General features: G+C 40.4%; 1 protein-coding gene and 1 pseudogene across 1 annotated transcript in view; one reads left to right on the top strand and one right to left on the bottom strand.

Moving 5' to 3' along the window:
• LOC140731516 (EF-hand calcium-binding domain-containing protein 5-like) overlaps positions 1 to 23,982 on the bottom strand; it is a 108,185-nt gene that overhangs the window by 78,541 nt on the left and 5,662 nt on the right. The window contains exons 2-5 of the mRNA XM_073052986.1: positions 18,999 to 19,155; positions 15,400 to 15,463; positions 6,845 to 6,918; positions 1,635 to 1,730 (exon numbers count right to left, since the gene is read on the bottom strand). Of these exons, the coding sequence (XP_072909087.1) occupies positions 1,635 to 1,730; positions 6,845 to 6,918; positions 15,400 to 15,463; positions 18,999 to 19,155 (391 nt within the window). The remainder of the gene's footprint in view (positions 1 to 1,634; positions 1,731 to 6,844; positions 6,919 to 15,399; positions 15,464 to 18,998; positions 19,156 to 23,982) is intronic.
• On the top strand, positions 2,824 to 2,922 carry LOC140732576 (U6 spliceosomal RNA; annotated as a pseudogene).

Below are 23,982 nucleotides of genomic sequence, written 5' to 3'. Positions count from 1 at the left end.
ACATGAGCTATAGGGAAAGGTTGAATAACGTAGGACTTTATTCTCTCTAGCATAGGAGAATGAGGGGAGATCATATAGAGGGGTAGAAAATGATGAGGGGTATAGATATGGTAACATGCAGGGATTTTCCCTCTGAGGCTGGGTGAGTCTAGAACTAGAAATCATGGCTTTAGGGTGAAAGGTGATAATTAAATATTTAAAGTGAACCTACGGGGAGAACTTCTTCATCTGGAGGGCTGTGAGAGTGTGGAGCATGGATGCAGTTTCTATTGCAACATTCAAGAGAAGTTTGGATAACTACATAAGTGGGAGTGTTGTGGAGGGCTATGGTCCAGGTGTGGGTTGATGAGTCCAGACAGAATAACAATTCGGCATGGACTAGTTAGGCTGAAGAATCTGTTTCTGTGCTGTAGTGCTCTATGGCTCTAAGTATGAGTCTATGACTCCTTAATCAGTGTTTAACTTGTTTTCTTGAATTGTTTGAATACTTTAACCCTGTCATGGTCTTTTATTTTCATAGGAGTCATGAAAATGAAAATTTGACTATGGATTATCATCCAATGCACAGAGCTATGATCCAGTTCTGCCTCAAATTAAAAGAGCTGCAGATTTTTGATGGCCTGAAGGGCCTGTTTTTGAGCCGTGGTGTTCTGTGACTATGATTTCACTCCATTGCCCAGATTAACCATTCACCTCTTCCACCACTAGCATGCAATGGCTTTTTCTTGTACCATCTGCAAACATCAACTATAGATAGCAGTTTGGTAAGGCTTCACTGACACCACCTCCTGAACCTATCTCTTCTACAGCCCAGAAGGACAAGGGCAGCAGCTGCCTGTGTATCCTGTCAGTCACCAGTTCCATCTCAAGTCCATTTTACTATTCTTTCGCCATTGGCAGGTTATAATCCTGGAACTCCTTATCTCGTGGCAGATTGAGAGAATTTTCACTGCAATGGTTCAGCAAGTTGCTCACATCACCTTCTTCTCAAGGACATTAAAGATGGCTATAAGTGCTGGTTCTGCCAGAAAAACCCACACCCTTTCTTGACTGTTACAAATCAGCAGTACACATTATATCATAAAGTTGCAGATACAGCAATTACAAACATGTAAAATAAGCAGTAGCTTCAGAAAGCTAAATTGTTGTAATTAAATGTTATGATTCTTCCAAATTTCATAACTTTCCTCAGCTTATCTTTATGATATCATTTGTTCCCTTAAATTTTGGCTCATAAGTGGCTCCTAGATCTGTTTTGTCGAAAGTATCAAAAGGGTATAGGATGTTCTCATGTTTTTAGTCTCCATCCTGACAAAAACAACAAAGGCAGAACATTTTTGTGATTTTCTAACTTAACAGTTAAATGTATCTATGTTTGTTGGTTAAGGACATTGATTCTCAGTGGTCTTTTACTTTCACTGTTTCATTTCAACTTGTTATCACATTTCCAAAAGGACTTCCTTCAAATTTCAGTTTTGTCTCATCACATGGCTCAAAAGCAATTTACATAAGCCAATGTTTCCCAAGACACAGTGGAACTGTCAGTTCTCCAATCTTATTTGAATTTGATTGTATTAATAAGTAAATCTATTAAATATATTGATATTTCTGTGGAGTGGACAGCAAACACTTACAAACAAACTTGGTTTGGCTTCCAATTTCCTGTAGAATCCCTCCTTTCCTAAATCCACAGCACTTTCCTTGCATTCTCCCTCATTATCCAACTGATACTTAGGTGAAAAATGTCACACAACAGCAGCTTTAAGTCAGCAACCCAATGTTCACCACTGTGCATGTGGAAAGAGTGCTATTGTTGTGTGAGGCTATTGCAATAGAGAACTGTTAAATCATACAATGTAGAAAAAAAGCCATTCAACCACCCATCCAAATAACATAAAGCTCCTCACTGCTTTTCAACCTCTGTACTTAGTGAGTTCTCTCCTACATGGCGATTTCATCACCCTCTCAAGTCACCTTGCTCTCAATCCTCTAACTTCATTGCCTTCTAATCTCACTTAATTTTTCTCCACAACCCATCTATTTACATGATCATCTGCCTTTGTTTTGCCATCACAAAATATCATAATGACCATTGTCTTAATAGATGGTGTCATCTGTGATTATTTTCTTGACTTGCTTTCTACCATCTTCACTCTTTCTCCTCCTAAATCTTTTGCATCTCCCTTGGAAAAACCTTCTTCCCCAGCACAGTTTCAAACTCAGTGATGTACTCAATCTTCTTGGACCCTCCACACACAGCAACATTTGCACCCTTTGGCAGCACGTACAGTACTGGGCAAAAGACTTGGGCACATACATATACAGTAGCTAGGGTGTCTAAGACATTTGCGTAGTACTATAGTAATCGTATATATTGCACTGTACTGCTGCAAAAAAGCACATTTCATGGCATATGTGAGTGATGATAGGTCTGATTCTGATACAGGTCTCTATTGTGGAGTGAGAGTGGGAAGAGGGCAGGGAGAGGGGAATCATGGTTGGGAAAAGGGGAACAGAGAGGGGAGGGAGTAGGAAACACCACAGAAACATTCTGTAATGATCAATAAACCAGTTGTTTGGAATCAAATGACCTTGTCTGGTGTCTCCAGGCTGGAAGTGTCTACACCTGCAGTAAACCCCGCCCTTGGCACTCTTTCTCCGCCACCTGTCCAACAGCGCTCCCGCAGCGCTCCACCCTTGCCATTCCCAACATTCTTTGTTCCTGCCATATTTACAAACTTGCTCTCCACTCCACATTGACAAATATAGTACTGTGTAAATGTCTCAGGCACACTAGCTATATATATGTGTGCCTCATATTTTTGCACAGTGCTGTACATTATAATTAAAACAACACAGAGAAGATTAACCTCGCCCCTGTGCAAGGATGGCACAGAAATTTATGAAGCATTGCATATTTGTTAATGGAAGAAAAGCTAGCACAGCAGTTAGTGTGACACTTTATGGCACCAGCTGTATGACCGGGGTTCGATTCCCACCACCGTCTGTAAGGAGTTTGCACATTGTCCCTGTGACCCCGTGGGTTTCCTCCAGGTGCTCCAGTTTCCTCCCATATTCCAAAGATGTACGGTTAGGAATAGTGAGTTGGGGGCATGCTATGTTGGTGTCAGAAGTGCAGTGACCCCTGTGGGCTGCTCAGCACAATCCACACTGATTTGATTTGATGAGAACACTGCATTTCACTGTACGTATTGATGTACAAGAGACAAATTTAAGCTAATCTATAAGATTGTTCAGCACGGACTAGAAGGGCCAAGATGGCCTGCTTCCATGCTGTCATTGTTATATATGGTTATATCTTTAATCATTAACATTTCTGCAGCAACTAAGATGCTAAACTCTATCTGATTTCCACCTTCAGCATTCTAGCTCCTATTAAATCTTACACTGGCCACTCCATCAGTCATCACTGTCACCCCAGCTTCCACAAGTTCCGTTCATGCAGATGTGAATAAGTGTGAGGGACATTCACTGTTATAGCTGACTGGACAACATCGAGTCAGAATCAGAATAAGGCTTAATGCCACTGCCTTATCTGACAGGAATTTGTTGTTCTGCAGCAGCAGCGGTACAGTGCTTTAGCTGCTCACTCTTCCAGGTCTTCCTGGAAAGCAAAGACAACCTCTGATTTCTTGTTATTGCTGACAATTGCTCTCTCAAACTTCTGTTCCTTGCTTTCTCCTCTCTCAACTCCAGTGACAAGATTCACATATTCAGATCCAGAAACATGAAATATGTTGGTTTGTGCTAACAATTACACATCTAAGGTTATGCTTGGGGCAGTCCACAAGTGTCACCACAAATTCTAAAGCCAGCACAGCATGCCTGCAATATTTGGCCAAATGATACAGATCACAGCAAAACACAGTGAGCAATAAAACCACACCAGCAAAACAAGCCCGCTTCCTCTCTTCCACTCATCCACCCAAGCACATGAGCAGTGCTCCAACTCCAGTCTCCAATCTCCAGCCTCCAGGTTATCGGGCTTCAACTTCTGGACTTCCGATCAAAATTAAATCAATACATAGATTCCAAGTAGAATATATTTCTTTCCAAAAGAAAAAAAAACAACAAGCTTGGAAAGTGGCTGTGGTTACCAAGAGAAGTTGAAGATAATATTAGTTCAAAGGAAGAAGTTTATAATATTGCCAAGAACAACAGTACAACTGAAGAGTGGGAAATCTTCAGAATTTAGGTTTGATGGGACTGCAACTATGCATCATGGGTTAAGGGTGAAAAGTGAAAAGTTTAAGGGGAACATTAGGGGAAATCTCTTCACACAGAGGGTCATGAGATTGTGGAATGAGCTGTCAGTGCAAGTGATGCATGCGAGCTCAATTTCAATGCTTTTGCGAGAAGTTTGGATAGGTACGTGGATGGTAAGGGTACAGAGAGCTGTGATCCCGATGCAGGTCGATGGAGTAGGCAGTTTACGTGGTTCGACATACACTTGATGGACCAAAGGGCTTGTTTTTGTACTTTTTTTTATGAGTCTATAATTCTAAACTTTAAGGTATAAAGGAATTGATAAAGTAAAAGGAAGTAGAATATAGGAGCAATCCAGTGAGAAATGTGAAAACAGAATCTACCTGTAAATGTTTTTTGGTGAAATGATATTAGGGAATAAGAAATGAGGCAATATTAAGTCAACATTTTATCTATTTTTCCAGAAGATGCAGATTGCCCTCACCAATTTTTAATTCTGTCCACACTTCCCACTGCCTTGGGAAAGCAGCCAATATCAGCAAAGCCCCTCCCAACCTTGTCATTCCTTCTACTCCCTCCTCCCACTCCCTCCTCCCATTTGGGCATAAACTTGAGAACATGTAGCAACTGGCGTAAGGACAACACTGAACCCACTATTACCCAACTCTTGAATGGACCACTTGTCACATAAAGAAGGAATTCTGATCTCTTAATCTATCTCATTGTGGCCCTTGCATTTTATTTGTCTATCTGCAATGCATTTTCTCTGTAACCGTAACACAGTATTTCTGTATTCTAATTTTTTCCTTCTTATATGACTTCACTGTATTTATATATGGTATGATCTGTTCAGCTGGCGTGCAAACAACTTTCCACTGTATTATGGTACATGTGACAATAATGAACAATTATCATCTATAAACCAAATACCAGTTGCAGAACATCTGGAAATAATGGAGGATGACTGGTGTACAATAAATAAGTAGCTCAAAGAAATTGGGATTATTTTCAAAAACAATTAATAGACAGTAGTAAGGCTCTGAGGACCATGTTTCCTCCATCTTCAGATCTTAAAACAGATGGGGTTAGAGATAAGATCCACCAGTTTTTATCTTCCAAAATTCCAAGAACCCTGGAACAATTCCCAAAGGTTGGAGGGTGGTAGATGTTGCCTCACCATTTAGGAAAGGAGGGAGTGAGTAAGTATAGAGCTATAGCCTGGAAAGGCTGGAAATGTATAGGGAAAATGCTCGAATCTTTTTTTATGGAAATGGGAATGGGGACTTGTAAACCAGTTAAAGGATTGAGAAAAGTCAAAATTGATGTTTTAACTTGTAACTCACAGAATAAATAAAGACAAACCAGTTCATATGGTGGATTTGATTTTCAGAAGGCCTTCCACAAAGTGCCACTTGCGCGATTGTTAATCAAAATCAGAATGCATGGTATTGGTGACCATTGGAGTACAGCAGAGATCAATGCTGAGGCTGAAGCAATTCATAATCTTTATCAGGAGTTCAGCCGAGGGGAACAAGCACAATCATGGGAACCAAGTTCCATCGTGGCATTAGCCAATCCCATCTTCCAGCACATCTCCAAGGAGCGAAGTCTCAGAAAGGTGACATCCACCTTTAAGGACCCCCATCACCCAGGAGATGTCCTCTTCTCATTGCTACCATCAGGGAGGAAGTACAGGAGCCTGAAGGAACACACCCAATGATTCAGGAATCCTAATGAAGAGTCTTGGATCAAAACATTGACTGCTTACTCTTTTCCATACGCCTGGCCTGATGAGTTCCTCCAACATTTTGTGTGTGTTGCTTTGGATTTCCAGCATCTGCAGATGTTCTTGTCTTTGATTCAGGAATATCTTCTTCTCCTCTGCCATCAGAGGGGAACACTACCTCACTACTTTTGCCATAAGCACTACCTCACTACTCTTCTTTTTCCTTTTTTTTTGCACTACTTAATTAATTTAACATTTTAAATAAATATATATACTTCTTACTGTAACTTAGTTTTTATTGTTACATTTTGCAATGTACTACTGCTGCATAACAATACATTTCTCGACATAAGCCAGTGATATTAAACCTGATTCTGATTCTGAAATGGCCACATGTGTAATGCAATAGAAAATTGACTGTTAACCATAAATTTCAACCACTTTCATTCTACCTAGTAAGTAGACATCAGAAATAATACCTTATCTATAACAGGAGTAAAAAAAAACTTGCAATATCAATAACATATGAACATTTTCAATTAGATCCAGTCTTCTCAGAAAGAATAAATGTGGAGAGGATACCAAAACATTCTACAGACATACAGGAGAATTGTGAGAGAAATAAGCAGCAAATATTGAAATAGAGTTCATAAGAACATTAATTAGTTAGCAACAGTTCTGGTTCCAAGTTTGCAATTACATCCAGTAGGTTAAAAATAAATTGACCAAATCCTAGCTGACTGGATGATATATATTACACTAGAGCAGGGGTTCCCAACCTGGGGTTAATGGTGGGGTCCATGGCATACAAAAGGTCAGGAAGCCCTGCATTAGAGAATGAGCTGAACTGCAATTGCTTAGGCAGACTCAGAGATCTAAAGCAATTCCTACCTCTACAAATTCTTCTTCATTTAACATTTTTCCTGTTGTATCTATCTCTTCCAATTCCTTGTCATATCTCACATCTATGTTGAAATACACAGAAGCAGACAACCACACTGTTAATTAGGACTGGAACGAAAGATATGGCACAATAATTATTTTTAGCTAAAATTTGCATATCCATATACTGTATGCCATTAATATATAATTAGGTGCATAGATTGTGGATAAGCTGAAATATATTCCTGGAAACAAACTATGAAGTGCACTAAGTACAAGAAGTTCCATTTATCGGGGTGTGGTGTTTGATTGACCAACACACACAAAATGCTGGAGGGACTCAGAACATTTTGTGTGCTGCTTGGAACTCCAGCATCTGTAGATTTTCTCTTGCTTTTGATTGAGCAATATGCCTCTGTCAGAAGTGATGGGCTTTGATCTATTTTCTCAAGAAAACTTCAAGCAAGTTTTTTTGAAAGTGTGAGTTCACAGCACTGAATTTCTCTAAATACATACTTTACTCCTCCAATCTCACTTAGAAAAGCTGAGAAGTATGCCAAGTGGAAACATCATGATTTTGCATTATCATTAGGTGTGACATTGCAATGAGTCAACTAAAATGCAACGCTAAATACATTTATGAGTACAATTTTCATAATTGAACATAGCTAACATTAAAACAATTCCTGCCATTTTTCATAGAATTCAAGATAATAGTCAATTTGTCTTTTTGTAGGTCAGAGGTATACACTTCAGTGAACACTTTATTAGGTACACCTGTACACCTGCTCATTAATGCAATTATCTAATTGGCCAATCATGTAGCAGTAACAATGCATGCAGACATGGTCAAGAGGCTTAGATGCTGTTCACATCAAACGTCTGAATGGGATATAATGTGATCTAAGTGACATTGACAGTGGAATGATCATTGGTGCCAGACAGGGTGATTTGTGTATCTCAGAAATTGCCGATCTTCTTGGATTTTCAGACACAACAGTCTCTACAGTTAATAGAGAATGGTACAAAAAAAAATCTTCCATTGAATAGAAGTTCTGTGGGCAAAAATACCTTCATAATGGGAGAGGTCAGAGATTTAAGCTGACAGGAAGGCAACAGTAACTCAAATAACCACAACAGTGTTGTGCAGAAGAACATCTCTGAATGCGCAACACATCAAACTTTGAAGTGGAAGCGCCACAGTAGCATAAGATCACACCAGGTACCACTCCTTTCACTAAGTGATCACTGTGTGAGTGAATATGGGGAAAGCCAATGAGTCAGAGAAACAGTCGCCAGCTTCTGTATTGCTGCTGAGCGTCTCAGAAACTGCTGCGCTCCTGGGATTTTAACATGCAGCGGTTTCTAGAGTTCACAGAAAATGGAGCAGAAAACATAAAACATTCCCTAAGTGGCGGTTCTGTGGGCGAAAAATGCCCTGTTAATGAGGGAGGTCAGAGGAGAATGGGCAGACTAGTTCCAGTCTGACAGAAAGGCAACAGTAACTCAAATAACCACACATTGCAACAGTTGAAGAAAAGCATCTCTGAATGCACAACACGTTGAGCCTTGAAGTGGATGGGCTACAGCAGCAGAAGACCACGAACATACATTCAGTGGCCAATTTATTAGGTACATATACATATATAGGCATCCATTAGTCTCGTGAGACCATGGATTTGCGCCTTGGAAAGTTTCCAGGGCGCAGGCCTGGGCAGGGTTGTATGGGAGACCGGCAGTTGCCCAAGCTGCAGGCCTTCCCCTCTCCACGCCACCGATGTTGTCCAAGGGAAGGGCACTAGGACCCAAGCAGCTTGGCACCGGTGTCATCGCAGAGCAATGTGTGGTTAAGTGCCTTGCTCAAGGACACAACACGCTGCCTCCGCTGAGGCTTGAACTAGCGACCTTCAGATCACCAGACCGATGCCTTAACCACACGCCAAGTAAAGGACATACATAATGAAGTGGCCAGTTAGTGTATGTTATTGGAAAAACACATACAACCAGCTTCATCGATGGGACTTGTTTTTGAATCCTGAGAAGGGCAGAATAACTAGGCCATCATTTTCCTTCTTGCAGGGATTTAGAGCAACTGAGAGTGAGCATCAACATGTGAATGTGAAATTGTATTCGAAAAGCATGAGCCATACTTGTTAAAAAACACAAAATGCTGGCAGAACTCAGCAGGCCCGAAACATCGTCACTACCTCCTCCCATAGATGCTGTCTGGCCTGCTGAGTTCTGCCAGCATTTTGTGTTTTTTATTTATTTCCAGCATCTGCAGATTCACTTATGTAGCCATACTTGTTAGCAACATGATTGACATTAACGGTAGAAGAAAATGTGAGAGATCATTTCTTCAGCATTGATGCATGCACAACTTTATTGAAAGGAATATACTTAGATTTCATGCCAAAATCTAGATCTTAAAGATTTGAGCCACTGAAACATGGTGCTCACGCATCTTGTGAGTGTGATACAGAAGTTGCATTGAAAACACACAGCCACTTCAGTAAACAGGGCACCCATTCTCCCACAATGAGTTACTTGTGGCCTGTTTGCAATCATCTATTGTCTTCTGCTTCCTGATCCTAGACTGCAGATTATCTGATTATTTTGGATATTTCAGTTCAGAGTTCATTCTGTGCTTTTTTATGGCGGATTGCATCAAGCCAATGTGGTATTTTTAGCACATGCAATTAATTACTATTTTATCTTTCCCCCTCATTCCATGTTTCTCTTTCATCTCAAACTCATACAATGGATGATAACCGGATTTATTTTCTCTCTTGCTTCTGCTACACGTTGCAAATGACATCCTGTACATACGAGCTGGAGTTTGGGAGACCAGCGGGACGGTGGGGAAGGAAAACCTAGCACATTTATTTCTCAACAGCGCACACCGAGGTTCTGCAAACGAGGCCTCGCCCACGTCTCACACGGCTACAGTATCGCGGCCAGGTCTTTGACTGACGAAGGCCAAGGCGCCAAAAGAACCTCTGTCTACCCGGGACCGCCAGCCCTCAGGAAATTCCGGCCACGCTGCCCCGGTTCCTATACCCTCCTTGCTGCCCTCCTACATGTGCACACTTAGTCCAGCAGTCGTGGAGCATACAGATCCCTTCTTTCTGTAAGTGGTCCACAGCAGGGGTGATTGATAAGTTCGTGGCCTAAGGTAGAAAGAGTTAATAACTTCAAACTTTCTGCATAATCACTCCAAGAGTTGAACTGTACGTGCACATAACGAGAGTGTCTTGGACCTCCGGGGGTCCACAGCAGGGAAGGATTTGACTGCTGTAGAGGGGCTGCTTGCATCTTCTGTGTGCCGTCTCTCATCTTCGTCCCCTTCATGTCTCCGTGGACCTCCAGTGCCACAACAATCAGAGGCGCTGGATAGACTCAGACTCATTAACCCCCTGGGTCAGTGACCCAGGCCAGGACCACTCTACCTGCGTTTACTCACTCTGCTACCTCGGCTCTTTCAGCGATATTCTCCCATGCACCATCAGTATTCTTTTCCAACTTATGATAATTTCAGATTATGAATAGTTCTTAGGAACAGAACCCTGTTGTTAACCTGGGGATGGCCTGTATTTTAAAATCACTCTCACTTCTCTCCTGAACTGTTACAATAATTTTGGTCAACACAATCTTGTCATTCTCTATCCATTCATCATGCCATTGAATTTTACAGGAATACTGAAGCTGTTATCATTTTTCAGCAGAATAATTACCTGTAGAATGAACATTTGCAAAGAGGTCAAATAAGTTGCATAACCAGGAAGTGAACTCTCTTCAAAGTGATGTAGTTAACCCAGTTAATCATTACTATAGATTATTTGCTCACTATAGGCAAATTCGGTAGATCTGCACCAACCTAGTAATGTATTGCAGTGCAGGAGGGTAGAGCAGAGAAGGTTTAGCACAATCTCTGTTGTGGAAACTGAATCTCACTTATTTTTCTTTTGTAATGAGATCTTAGAAAATGTTAAAGACTTAACCACGCAAAGCATGCAAAGGAAATTTGACTCCGGCAGTGTTGTTGGGTACTTGGAATACAGGTTGTGATTACGAATGTGAAGGAAAAGATAAGTAATAGAGCAATACAGTGAGCCATTCTCTCGGAGTCTACAGCCCAAGCAGAGATAAAGTTATCGTTTATAATAATTGCTCCCTTTGCCTTTCAAAACTATTGTTGTCCTGCCCAGTCTGTCTGAATGATGTGTAGCATGTGATTGAATGTTCTTTCTGCTCATGTGGATACTGGAGACCTACAACCAAAAGCATTCTTTGGTAGAAATCTCTTCTTTCCACCATACCCAGTTCGTCTTCTCTATTTCTTTATTGTGTTGTATGATCAAACAAAACTGTCCAAACCGATGGCAACATGTTAGGTTCAAGTTTATCCTCAGCAGCCAAGACTCAAGATTGAGTTTTATTTATCATGTAAACGTTGAAACATACAATTGTGCTGGGGGCAGCCTGCAAGTGTTGCCTGCACATTCCAGCGTCAAGCCCACATGCTTGACATAGCAACACAGAACATAACAAAACACAAGAACAGAACACACCATGCAGCAAAAAAACAGCAAATCAAACTCTATTCCTCCCTCCCACATCAACAGACCTCTAATCCCAAGACAGTCTATATTCTTCTGCCTTCAGCCTCAAGGGACTCGCACATGGGGCCTTTGACCAGCCCAGAGGACTTGCAGAGATCTGCAGACCCAGGGCTCTGGCCAAAGGACCTTGACTTCCGCACTTCCGATTTGGCCTTCGGACCTCGATCCTCGGCATCCATCACAGGACTTGCCGGTCACCAAATACCAGGCCTTGAATCCAGACACACCCCTGAAGGGATTGAAAACACTAGGCCTCAAAATGTTCTCAAAATGCAAAAATTATAAGATGCCAAATGCCAGGAATTCTTCCCTTCTAATTCTCTCTTCTAATCAATACTAGCAATAAGTAACAATGCCTTTAAGCACAACAGGGAGGGATCCTTATTGGGTTCTCCAAGCTTTCATACAACATGATGGATTTTCTAAGGTTTCAAAGCCAATCTCAAATAACCTCCAAGAGGACCACAACCTTGTTGTGATTTGGAGGCTTGCATGCCTCAGTGGCCAGGAGAACTATGTTGGCTGGAGTCAGGGCTTGTCCTTTGGCTTTTGGTAGGGTCACCCATGTCAAACAGGTCAAAGGGCAGAGGCCAGACCAAGAGCAGTCCATTGGTCCTCCAAGTCCAGGGGTTCAGCTCAAGGTTAACAATCCTGACTGGTTAAAAAAAAAATTGTTACAGAAATAGCATTGGAGAATACTTCTTTATCTGTGTGTGGCTATATGGACAGGCAGAGATAGAGGACCTTCATTGCTGCCCAGGTCAATGCCAGCAGTGTAATGGGCAGTAAGTAGGTAGTATCAGATCAATTGCACAAAGGGTGATGTCCAACCCACCTGTTGTGCAAGCTTCTGAACTACAAGGTACACATGAACTGATTGTCTTTCAAATGCAATAGACAGAATAAACTGAGATGAAAGTATGTGCCCATGCATTATGTACAGGTTAGTACTTGTAGTTCTAGAGCCCAATTTCACAGTCATTAATTGGTATAGAAAAGCCACAAACTTACTCCAATGTAAACTGGGCAAGAATTAAAGGTTGAAAAAGAGGAAAAACAATATCTTGAAAGGAAAAAGGAAGAACTTTGCTTAAATTAATTAATATGTGAAATAAACTTCTAGGCACAGTGATTAAGGATGAAAACCTCAGAGCTGTTTAAATAAAGGAACGCTGATAAATTCGAAGAGGTCAGACTTTGTCCTTTCCCATGTATTTATTTCCTGACTTCACAAAATTAAGTTTGCCTTTGGCAAATGAGTAGGGGTGTGGGGAATGACAAGGCGAGGGGAAAGAGTTGAGATATCGAGTAAGGGTATTTCCTGAAAATCACCCTGCAGGAAGCAAACAGCTTGTTTTTGTCCCACTTGGTTGCAGCTGGAGCTTCCATTAGCTGGCACTGAATCAAGATTAACAGAGTCCAGTCTACTCCATGCTCAGTTATTCTAACCACTCAGACATGAAACACAGAGTTGCCAAAACCAGCAGCTGCTTGTTCTCTCTGCTTATCATCCAGCACCTCTTATCTTCTAATAAATGCACAACATCCCTTTGGAAACCCCAGTTCTCAGTCTATCATATCTTCAACATTTGAGATTGCAAAATAATCTATTCTTCCGGGAGAAAAGCTGTTGATCAAGATTTTTTTCATCTCCAGTCCAAATATATGAATGGGGCGGGTGCCAAGATAGTGTAGCAGTTAGCACAATCCTTTACAACGCCAGCTGTAAAATCGATTGGGGTTCAGTTCCTCCTGCCGTCTGTAAGGAGTTTTGTATGTTCTCCCTGTGACCACTTGGGTTTCTTCCCACATTCCAAGGATGTATGGGTTAGGGTTAGTAAGTATGTTGGCACTTGATGCATGGCGACATTTGTCAGCTGCTCCCAGCACAGTCCTCGGACTGTGTTGGTTGTTGACACAAAATGACGCAATTCACTGTACATCTCAATGTATCTTTGTACACGTGACAAATAAAGCTAAGTCTTATCTTTTAGAATCTGATTGAAGGAATCTGCTTCTTCATATGCTGTTCATCAGAGGCCAGGTCAGATTCATTAGCTCCCATTAAGGCTCTGGCATAACCTTCCCATCACTACAGCATGCGTTGATTCCCTGTCCATACCCTCCAGTAGCTGTAAAGATGTTGATTGTATTATGATGTGACCCTGAGGTCAGCTGTGAGGAATGGTGCCACAAAAAACCCTGAGGCGAGCTGCTCCTGAAACACGACGGACTCCTTGTGACTGCTGCAAACAAATTTCTCATTATTTAAAAAAATACTTCTAGCGATATCATTAAAGTGATTACAAATACTGGCTTAATGCTTGAAAGATAGCACAGACAAATTTCTAGGCCACCTGCTACCAACCAGATAAAAGAACATGAATTTCAAAGTATCACCATATGAAATATTACTTTCAAAGACAGAATATAACATCATTAGCTGAATGCACTTCAAGGAAAAATTATTCTTTTCAGTCAATATGCCTGCTACTCTAAGAATTATTCTGAAATAAAGTTCCCTCAAAACAAAAGCATGCTAACAGCAGCACTGGGTCAAGATCAGGTTATATGTCTCAGGGCCAGCACTAAATAATGATGGGGGAAGTTAATTAATACGGGAAGGGGAAAAGTTCAAATGTTTTTTTTATATAATACACTACTATTTTGCAGAAAGTTTGAGATTTTCTTTAGGTTTAAACTATATATTTAATTTTTATTGTTGCTGAATGCCAAATTCTCAAGAGTATTGCCAAGGCAAGTCAGATTGAATTTAATGTTACTTGCACAAGTATGGTGAAGTACATTTCAATGAAATACCTGCTTGCAATAGCATCAGATGGAAGTAGATTCAGACAACACCACAAATGTAATTTATACATAAGTCATCCAAGGTAGTGAAAAGAACAACTGAAGCCTGTTTGAACATAGCTTCTCACATTAGTAGTGGGTCAGATCATTACCTGCATTGAACTAAGTATCCCAGACATTAGCAAATTTCAATAGGGAATTAAATGTAATCCCAGGAAAAGGAGAAAGTGAAGGCGAAACACCTTATATTCTGCCTGGGTAGCCTCCAACCTGATAGCAAAAATATCAGTTTCTCCTTCTGGTAAATTTTTTCCCTCCCCTCTTCTACTATTCTCCACTCTGGCCTTTTACCTCTTCTCATCTACCGATTACCTCCCCTGGTTTCCGTCCTGCTTCCATTTCCCCTATGGTCCACTCTTCTCTCCTATCAACTTCCTTCTCCTGACTTTAACCATTCCCACCCATTTGGCTTCACCTATCACCTTCTGGCTAGCCTCCTTCCCCTCCGACCACCTTTTTATTCTGGTGTCTTCCCCTTCCTTTCCAGTCCTGAAGAAGGGTCTCAGCTCAAAACGTCAACTGTTTATTCATTTCCATAGATGCTGCCTGACCTACCGAGTTCCTCCAGAATTTTGAGTGTGCTGCTTTGGATTTCCAACATCTGTAGACTTTCTCATGTTTATTACGAATGAATGTCATCTAGTTCGAAAACCAGATGGGAGCCTTCATGCCTTCCATGCCATATACTGATAAAATGATTGCAGATTGTAGTGTATTTAATATCTCAATGATATTTGAGTGATATTGTAAATATATTGCTTGATTAACCATTCTTGGTTGCTTATTTAATTCGTTGCTGGTTATATGTAAAAGTACATGAATGGCTAATGTCATTTGCTTGCCTCACTCAAAGTAAAACAAAACTAAGGGCACATTACTCCCGGTTCTGTGTTTTCCTTTCAATTAATTTAATGTTTTGAAGTTAGAAAGCATAACGTGGGTAAAATGCAAAATGACTTCTGCAAGTTTGCTCTCAACAAAAGTCAGCTTTCATCGGAGAGGACCTATAAAGGGATTAAAATAAATTGAAATGACCATTTATTTTTTATAGGAGCGTGACTGTGATCTTACCTTCAAATGTTTCAAATAGATAATCTGCAAAACCCTCCGAAAAGAAAACCAAAACACTTTGAGCCTAGAAAGGAGATAGAAAGGTTAGCAGCTGTTTATTGTTTCCTTACCGCATCTGCTCATCCCATCTTGTTCCAAACCCCGATCTCCGATTAATGCGGCAATGATTATAACCAAAATACACACTTATTGGCTGTTGAGCAACTGAATGAGCAGATGTTTATCCAGCGATAGCTAGTGAGTGTATGGAATATCTCTGTTCCTCATTATGGATATGAGCACGTGCACATTTTGTGTGCAGTTAAGCATCCAGCTAAAAGTGGTCTATTATAGTTTCTGCATTTATCCCCATTCTCCTGTTAAGGCCTTAGGTAAAAATGACATGTTGGCTCTGATGTAATTCGAGAGTTATCTACGTAGTTAAAGTTAATCTCACGAACACCTGGTACTCACAATGGCTACCTGGAGGTAAGCCTGCCATATAGATTTGAAATGTCTCATTAACCTGCGACTCACTGACTGTCTACCAAAATGAGGGGAGCCACTGCTTCTGAGGAGTTAACATCATGATCCCTCCACTGTCCACCAAGACCTGTGAGAATTTGCCCCGTGTTGCCTCCTTCAAATGATCGCTATTCAGAATTCAACTATGTCTCCATTTCAGCTATCTTCTATCAAGACCATATGCTGAGGTTGATCCTCTTTGAAGATAAACTAGCCTATGCATATTACCAGGAATACACATTGACCAACTTTTTCATTGGACAACAGTGTGACTAATTCGCAACCTTTGTTCTTAGTACAAGCATACATAAATTTTCCAAGCTTAATGCGGATAAAAATTGGTCATTATCTTTCTGAATTTCATTTCTTTTTAATCCTATATTTACTTCTAGTTATCTATTAGTTTTGTCTCAACCCTTTAAAATCAAAGGAAATAGAATGAGCCTTTAGAGTTTGAGTTCTAGTCATTCACTCACTCATTTGCCATTAACCAAATGTAGCTTTCATTGTCTAAAAAACATTTAACTGGAACCCCTATTAAGTAGATTTTGATAAGCAAATATGAGAAATCACAGTTTAAGTCGTATCTTTAAATTTGTCTTATTTCAGATGTTTTTGCAAAAACCCTGTTTAAACAGTAAGATGATGCCATAAAATAACAACAACCAAATATATAATACTAAAACTCCTCAGCTACTCACAAAAAATATCAAGACTTAAGTTGGGACCTGCATTTAATATTTTGGAGTCTTCGAATGAACAGGATTTTAATGTAAGGCCCTTTTAAGAGATCATAGAATGATAGAAAGCTTGACATTATGCAAAAGAAGTTTGAGCTAGTCCCACTCCACTACTTCTCTCCATGACCCTGAAAATATTCTCCTTTCAATATCCCAGTTTCTTTTTGAATGCATTAATTGAAACCCCCCCCCCCCCTTCCAGAGTTATTCTGCAAATTCTAAAATGCCACCTGTTGCCTTTTGATCTTCGTTCTTTTGCCCTTAACCCATCGGACATTTTTTCTTTTTCTTCTATGTCAAGAATTTTTAAAATGTTACATACTTCTTGTCATATCTCCTCACCATGCCCTCTTTTGCCAAGGGAGAACCCCAATCTATACAAACATGACATAAGTCTGAGGATGTAAGTGGAACAGTGTATTCTTAAAGAGATCAGCACAGAATTCCCATTCAAAAGACACAGGTTCTACATTCTCAAATGTGTCGGTCTGTAGTTTATGCTGCCTCCTCTTGCCTTAAGATGGGAGTCACTAGTGTTGCAAAATTCATGTTCTTGTATCGAGCCATGGAAATTTGTTGTCTCGTGGTTGGGATGGGCATTGTGGATGTGCTCTCATGCCATGGGTGCTCAATGCTGTAACTTTGATCAGAGGTCCTGTCTCTGATCCTGAAAATTCCAACAATGCTTCAGTCTATCACATTGGCAGCTTCACATCAGTTTTCCTTTGTTCCCAGATAGATTTTATTTTACCCATTAAGGCTTATCTAATCAAAAATGTTTCAAAAGTTAACTTGAATTGGCTTTATCCTATTATTATTATTATTATTATTATTATTATTGATGTGATATCATCTGCATGAAGAAAATGACAAGAAGATATTTCAATGTAGAGTTGATCAATGCAAAAGCAGCAGGTGGGTCAGAACCCAGAAACAAACTCTCTGTTATGAGCTGTATCTTGGGAAGAGAATACCAGGCAGTCAATGGAAAAGGTGCAATATATTCTCAAACCCACTGAAAAAATTGCAACAACTCCGCTAACTCCCGGGAATGTCCAGCTAAAGGCCACTCAGAAAGAACAGGAGCATTTGGGATGGTATTGAGCACACTGAGAACATAAAGCCCTGGTTAGAATATTGTGCTCCTTTCTGGTTGCCTCATTATGGGGAGGATGTGGGAGCATTCGGGAAAGTGCAGAGGAGATTTACCAGTATGCTGCCTGGACTGAAGGGTCTGGAATTAGATTGAGAGAGCTCATTCTTTTCTCATTGGAGTGAAGGAGAATGAAAGGTGATTTAATAAGGGTGCACAGGATGAGAAGAGGCATAGATTAAATGGATAGCCAAAGACTTTTTCACAGGGCAGAAATGGCGAATATGAGCAGGCATGATTTTAAGGTGTTTGGAGGAAAGTACAGGGGGATGTTAGAGGCAGGTTCTTTACACAGAGAGTGTTTGGTGTGTGGAACGCCTTGCCAGGTTGGTGGTAGCGGCAAATACATTAGCGGCATTTGAGAAACTCCAAGATAGGCATATGGATGATAGAAAAATGGAGGGCTATGTAGGGGGAAAGGTTAGATTGATTTTAGAGAAGATTAAAAGGCACAACATCTTGGGCTGTAGAGCCTGTACTGAGCTGTAATGTTCTGTGTTCTATATGGACAGGCAGATGGATGAAAGAAAAATGGAGGGCCATGTACAAGTGAAGGGTCAGATTGATCTTAGAGAAGTTTAAAAAGTTGGCACAACATCATGGTCTGAAGAGCCTGTACTGTGCTGTAATGCTCTATTTTCTATATGCCGGGCACACATAGAAGCTGAGCACAGATGACGGAAGAAGAACAGCACATCACAAACCCATATGCTCTCGCTGTTGAGCAACTCCTGCCTCATTTGCGGAGGAGTCTGTGGTTCCTACATTGGCCTTATTAGACACCGGAGACTCCGAACAACCTCAGTCTCAAGGGCCTGGCTAAGAAAGTGGGTCAGAGAATCACATCCCTTAACTTGCATTATTTGTTTTTCTAACTTGAGAGGGTAGGAAAGAACTTTTACTCTGTAAAAGCTTGGGGAAGGAATCAGGTCCACCTTTCACACTTCCTTGATGAGCCGAGGCCAGAATACAGCATGCCAAGAATGATGTATGGACAATACTATTTTAAAATTGGGTTTGCATTTCCCTATTTCTGAAAGAGTAGAGCAAAATTTGTTCCTAATTACGTGATGTTTAAATGGTGGTACCTAATGATCCCATTTTATAAAGAAAGGTTCACATCAAACAACATTGAGTATTTGGTCATGATTAGATTCATCTGAACTTGCGGCTGGTAAATACGACTGTGCTAAGTACGTTACCAAACTAAGCAGCACATTTCCATTTGTGCTCAGCATCCAGTCTCTGAAATACATTCGTAGATTTTCTCTTCTTTGCGCTTGATTGGCTGCATAAAGTCTTTCCTGTTGTTCTCTTTCCTTTCGCCTCCATTTTGTTTCTAACTTTAGGCAGGCAAGCCTGTAGTGTAAAGAAGTCATTGTTAATATTTCCAGATAAGAATCTTCCAAATGAAAGCTTGGAATTAAAAAAAAAATCCTCCAAATGAAAACTTGTAATAATAATTTCTTAGCTAGTTTTTAATTCAACTGGCACCAATGGGGAGTGGTAGAATAGTATACAAGGGAGTGGAGCCCACCACACTAGTTTCAGTTAAGGAAGAGCACATGATCAGTATGTTGAAGTCACAGCCATGTGATACCCCAGTGTGATTTTTAAAAATTTGGTGCAATAGAAAGCCTTCAAAATTCCAAATCTATTGAAATGACCTGATGGAAGACAGCAAATCAACAATGGTAAATGTTCTGAGAGAAAATAATCATGAAGGGATTAATTAGTAGCTGACTGCCTCTTCTGCCACTACACAAGACTTGGCTTCTGCACACCTAGCTTTTCCACTGTCAACAGTTTTCGGAGAGACAGCGTTTTATTGCGAAGATTCTTTCCCTAAGATTCCTGAATGTTCGTGTCCTCTTTCCGATTCTCTCCGTCCATTGTGATGTTTCTTTCAGTTGTCCCAGGGTGAAGATGCTGCTGCATAATTCAAATGAAGGCTTGATGCTCAAATGTCAAAATTCTAAACCTTCCTATTGGCTAACCTTGAACATCATCACGCCTCCAACGTCACCATCCCCTAACCCAATGATATCCTAGACACACCAAAATAGCAGCTTCTCCCAAACATTTGGCTTCTACCACCGAGAAGAACAAGGGCAACAGGTACATAACAACACCACCTTCTGAATTTGCATATAATATTTTCCCTCCAGGTAGAAATATGTCACTGGTCCTTTGTCATTGTTAGGTTTAATTCCTATAACTCTTTATCCAATAGTATTGTGGGAGTAAAGAAATCAAATTCAAAATTACAGAATCATAAAGCACAGAAAGAGGCCATTCAGCCAATCAGGTAGCACTGGGAGCTCCCAGAGCTACTCATTATTTTTGATCAAGTTCCTTCTTGAAGGCTACAGTGGAGGCAGTTCATTCCAGATTCCCATCATACAGTACGTAAAAAGGTTTTTCCTCTTGCTTCTCCCCTTTTACCTTTGACTTCTAGTGTGTGACCTCTCCACTGAAGGCACCAGCCTCCCACCTCCAATGTGGCCAGACCGTCATCATTTTATCAGATTTTCCCTCAGCCTTCTCTTTTCCAAATAAAACATACGTTGTTTTTCCAATCTATCCTTGTAACTGTATCCCCTCATTTCTGGAATCACTCTTGCAAATCTCCCCTGGATCCTCTCCAGTGTCTCTATATCCTTCCTCTAATGAGGCAACCAGAAGTAAATACAATACGCCAGCTGAGACTAAATAAGTTTTTTTTTGGAACGGGGCCTGTTTTTCACTCTATGATAAAGTCTGAATCTCCGTCTTTCTTATTAACTGTTTCCTCAATAGTTGTTGCCGCTTTCTATGCCGCACCATGAACCCCAAGACCCTCTTCCCCTGCATTTCACTTAGAGCATTATTCTTAAAGACAAGTTACTACAGTAAGAAATATACATCTTTCTCTGCCTGTCATTTTAACTAAATTGTTAGAACATATTGTGCCTAGAGTAATCTTAAACAGTTCCCTTGAACCTGATTAATTCCTATTAATAAATCAAACACTTCAATCTAAACTCCTTTTAACCAACTGAATAACAGTAAATATCAACACAATCTGTGAAATATCTGTCAATAACCTGACATTTGAAGTCTAAGTATAATTTTGACAGCACGGTAGCATAGCAGCTAGTGCCAGTGATCAGGGTTCAATTCCAGCTGCTGTTTGTAAAGAGTTTGTAACTTCTACCCGTGACCTCAAGGCTCCAGTTTCTTCCCACATTGCAAAGATGTATGGGCTCGGGTTAGTAAGTTGTGGGCACGCTATGTTGGCGCCGTAAGCATGGCAACACTTGCAGGCTGCCCCCCCAGCACATCCTCGGACTGTGCCGGTCATTGACGCAATCAATATATTTCACTGCATGTTTCGATGTATATGTGACAAATAAAGCTAATCTCTTTAATCTGTTCTCTGAAAGGAGAGATTAAAGAGATTAGCTTTAATTGGCTCATGTACATCAAAGCATTTCATTCTCATTCTTAGGAAGTGAAGATTAAAAATATTCATTGTTTTGCATGTGTATGTAACCAAGGCTTTATATAGTACAGCACGGGAACAGGCCTTCAGCCCACAACGTTGTGCTAAGCTAATTAAATTAGTAATAATTTACCTAACTAAACTAATTCCTTCTGCCTATACAATATCTATATCCTTCATATGCCTATCCAAGAGCGTCTTGAATGCCTATATTACATTTGCCTCTACCACCACCGCAGACAACACATTCCAGCTATCCACCATTCCCTGTGTAAAAAAATTGGCCCATGTATCTCCTATTATCTCTATCCCATTACCAGATATAAAGACCCTTTTGATTATTCACTGTATCTACCCATGACAATTTTAATCATTTTTGTGGACTCCAATTTCTCCTTAGGCCACTCTTTCTAGCTTTCACCATCTTGAAAGTATGCTGCTCTGTTTTGGATCCAAAGGGCAAATAGGAAATAAATGCTGGCTTTGCCAACAGCGCTCAGATTTGAGAATGAATTTTAAAAATATTGTTTGATTTCTGCCATAATATCTCCTATGTGACTGAGTTTCTTTTATTAATTTGATAACACTCCCGTAAAGTCTCTTTGGGCTTAATTATTATCTTAAAGGCCCTATACAAGTGATAGTTATTGTTGTTAGTTATATACTCCAGTAATCCCTAACAACAGATGTTAGACTAACTGGTTTATAATAACTTAATTTTCCTCTCTCACCTTTCCCAAATTGCAGACGAGGATTCACAGCTAAAGGGAATGTCCCTTAATTAAAAACACTGCAGAAGAGGGCATCCATAATGTTTTTATCTTCTGGGATATAGAAATGCAATAGCAACTTCAAAGGCTTTGGACAGGAAAGGAGGGGTTGGAGTTCGCTTGAAAGGTCAGAGTTTCAGCGGAGGGGTGCATATTGAAGTTTTTTTGAGGGGTATGGATTGAAGATTTAATGAAGATATACTCAAGGTAAGGGAATCCTTTATGATATTAGCTAGAGTGAGAGTAAGAAAGACAATCTGAGTGGTCATCAGATCTATGTGAATAGGATCCAGCTAGCATGAGGTTGCTCTCAAAGGCAAATTGAGCTCTAAGAGAAAATCAGGGAAGATGGAAAGGATGTAGAAGGAAGTAAGAGGGTCAGTTGTTGATACCATAATGTCAGTTTAATGTGGTAGACAAGGGGTAAGGATGAGAAGAAAGAAGGTGGCTCAGTAGAAACTCTCACTGTTAGTAATAAAGGGGTTAGTAATAAAGTATATTGCTGAATGGATGAGTCAGAGTGAAAGTTCAAAGTTCAAATAAATTTATTATCGGAGTACACATATGTCATCATGTACATCCCTGAGATAATTTTCTTGTGGGCATTCACAGTGAATTCAAGAAACACAGTAGAATCTGACTGCACCCAACATGATTGACAACCAATGTGCAAAAGACAACAAATTGTGCAAATACAAGAATGAAAAAAGAAAGAAAGAAAGAAAGAAAGAAAGAAAGAAAGAAAGAAAGAAAGAAAGAAAGAAAGAAAGAAAGAAAGAAAGAAAGAAAGAAGTATCAAGAACATGAGATGAAGAATTCCTGAAAGTGAGTCCTTAGGTTGTGGGAACAGTTCAGTGATGGAGCGAGTGAAGTTATCCTCTCTGGTTCAAGAGTCTGATGGTCGAGGGGTTATTAACTGTTCCTGAACCTGGTGGTGTGTGTCCTGAGGGTCCTGTACTTTCTTCCTGATGACAGCAACGAGAAGAGAGCACGGTCTGGGTGGTGGGGATCCCTGATGATGGATGCTGCTTTCCTGCGACAGCATTCCATGTAGATGTGCTCAGTGGGGGGGGGGGGGGGGGGGGGGAGTGCTTTACCCATGATGCACTGTTGTATCTACTACTCATTGTAGGATTTTCCATTCAAGGGCATTGGTGTCTCCATAGCAAGCCACAATGCAAACAGTCAGTTAGGAAAGGGGTTTAAGTAATGATCTGTAGTGGAGAATCTGGGGAACCTTTACATTCTATGTTGATATGTGAATGTTAAAAATTGACAAGGGCAGGAGTGAAGAAAGTGGAGGAATGCTGAACTAATTGGGATAGGGATGTTGGTGAGTAGCAGGCAAAGTGCACCTGGGGGTGGTCACAGTGGAATCCAAAAGTCAAAATTGTGCTTTGAGAGAAGGACAGAACAAAGAGAATTTGCACTTATATTCTATCATTCATGAATGCAAGTAGCCTACAGCTAATGAAGTAACTTGAAGCTTAGTCACTATTGGATTATCAGAATAGACACATGATTTAAAGGCCATGATATTTGGTTTCTTTCTAGTTAAAGGTCTGTTGCTCATTCATGCCTTGAAAATAACTTTCCAGCTAAGCAAAGTGATGTGTGTGTGTGTGTGTGTGTGTGTGTGTGTGTGTGTGTGTGTGTGTGTGTGTGTGTGTGTGTGTGTGTGTGTGTGTGTGTGTGTGTGTGTGTGTGTGTGTGTGTGTGTGTGTGAGAGAGAGAGAGTGAGAGAGACAGAGAGAGAGAGGGAGAAAGGGGGAAGTAATGAGAATTTTCCAGTCTTCCAAGTTCTAAAGGAGATTTGTGGTTTCAATCAATAGTGATGCCACCTAGCAGGCTGGATCCATTAATCAAAATGATTAAATTCAACAAACCCTGGAGGTAAAAACCATTAATTTTATTTGTGGACATGTTACAAAA

Source organism: Hemitrygon akajei, chromosome 8, assembly GCF_048418815.1.
Source record: "Hemitrygon akajei chromosome 8, sHemAka1.3, whole genome shotgun sequence".
Lineage (NCBI taxonomy): Eukaryota > Metazoa > Chordata > Chondrichthyes > Myliobatiformes > Dasyatidae > Hemitrygon > Hemitrygon akajei.
Note: the sequence above shows the minus strand (reverse complement) of the source record. Positions and strands in the feature narration are given on the sequence as shown.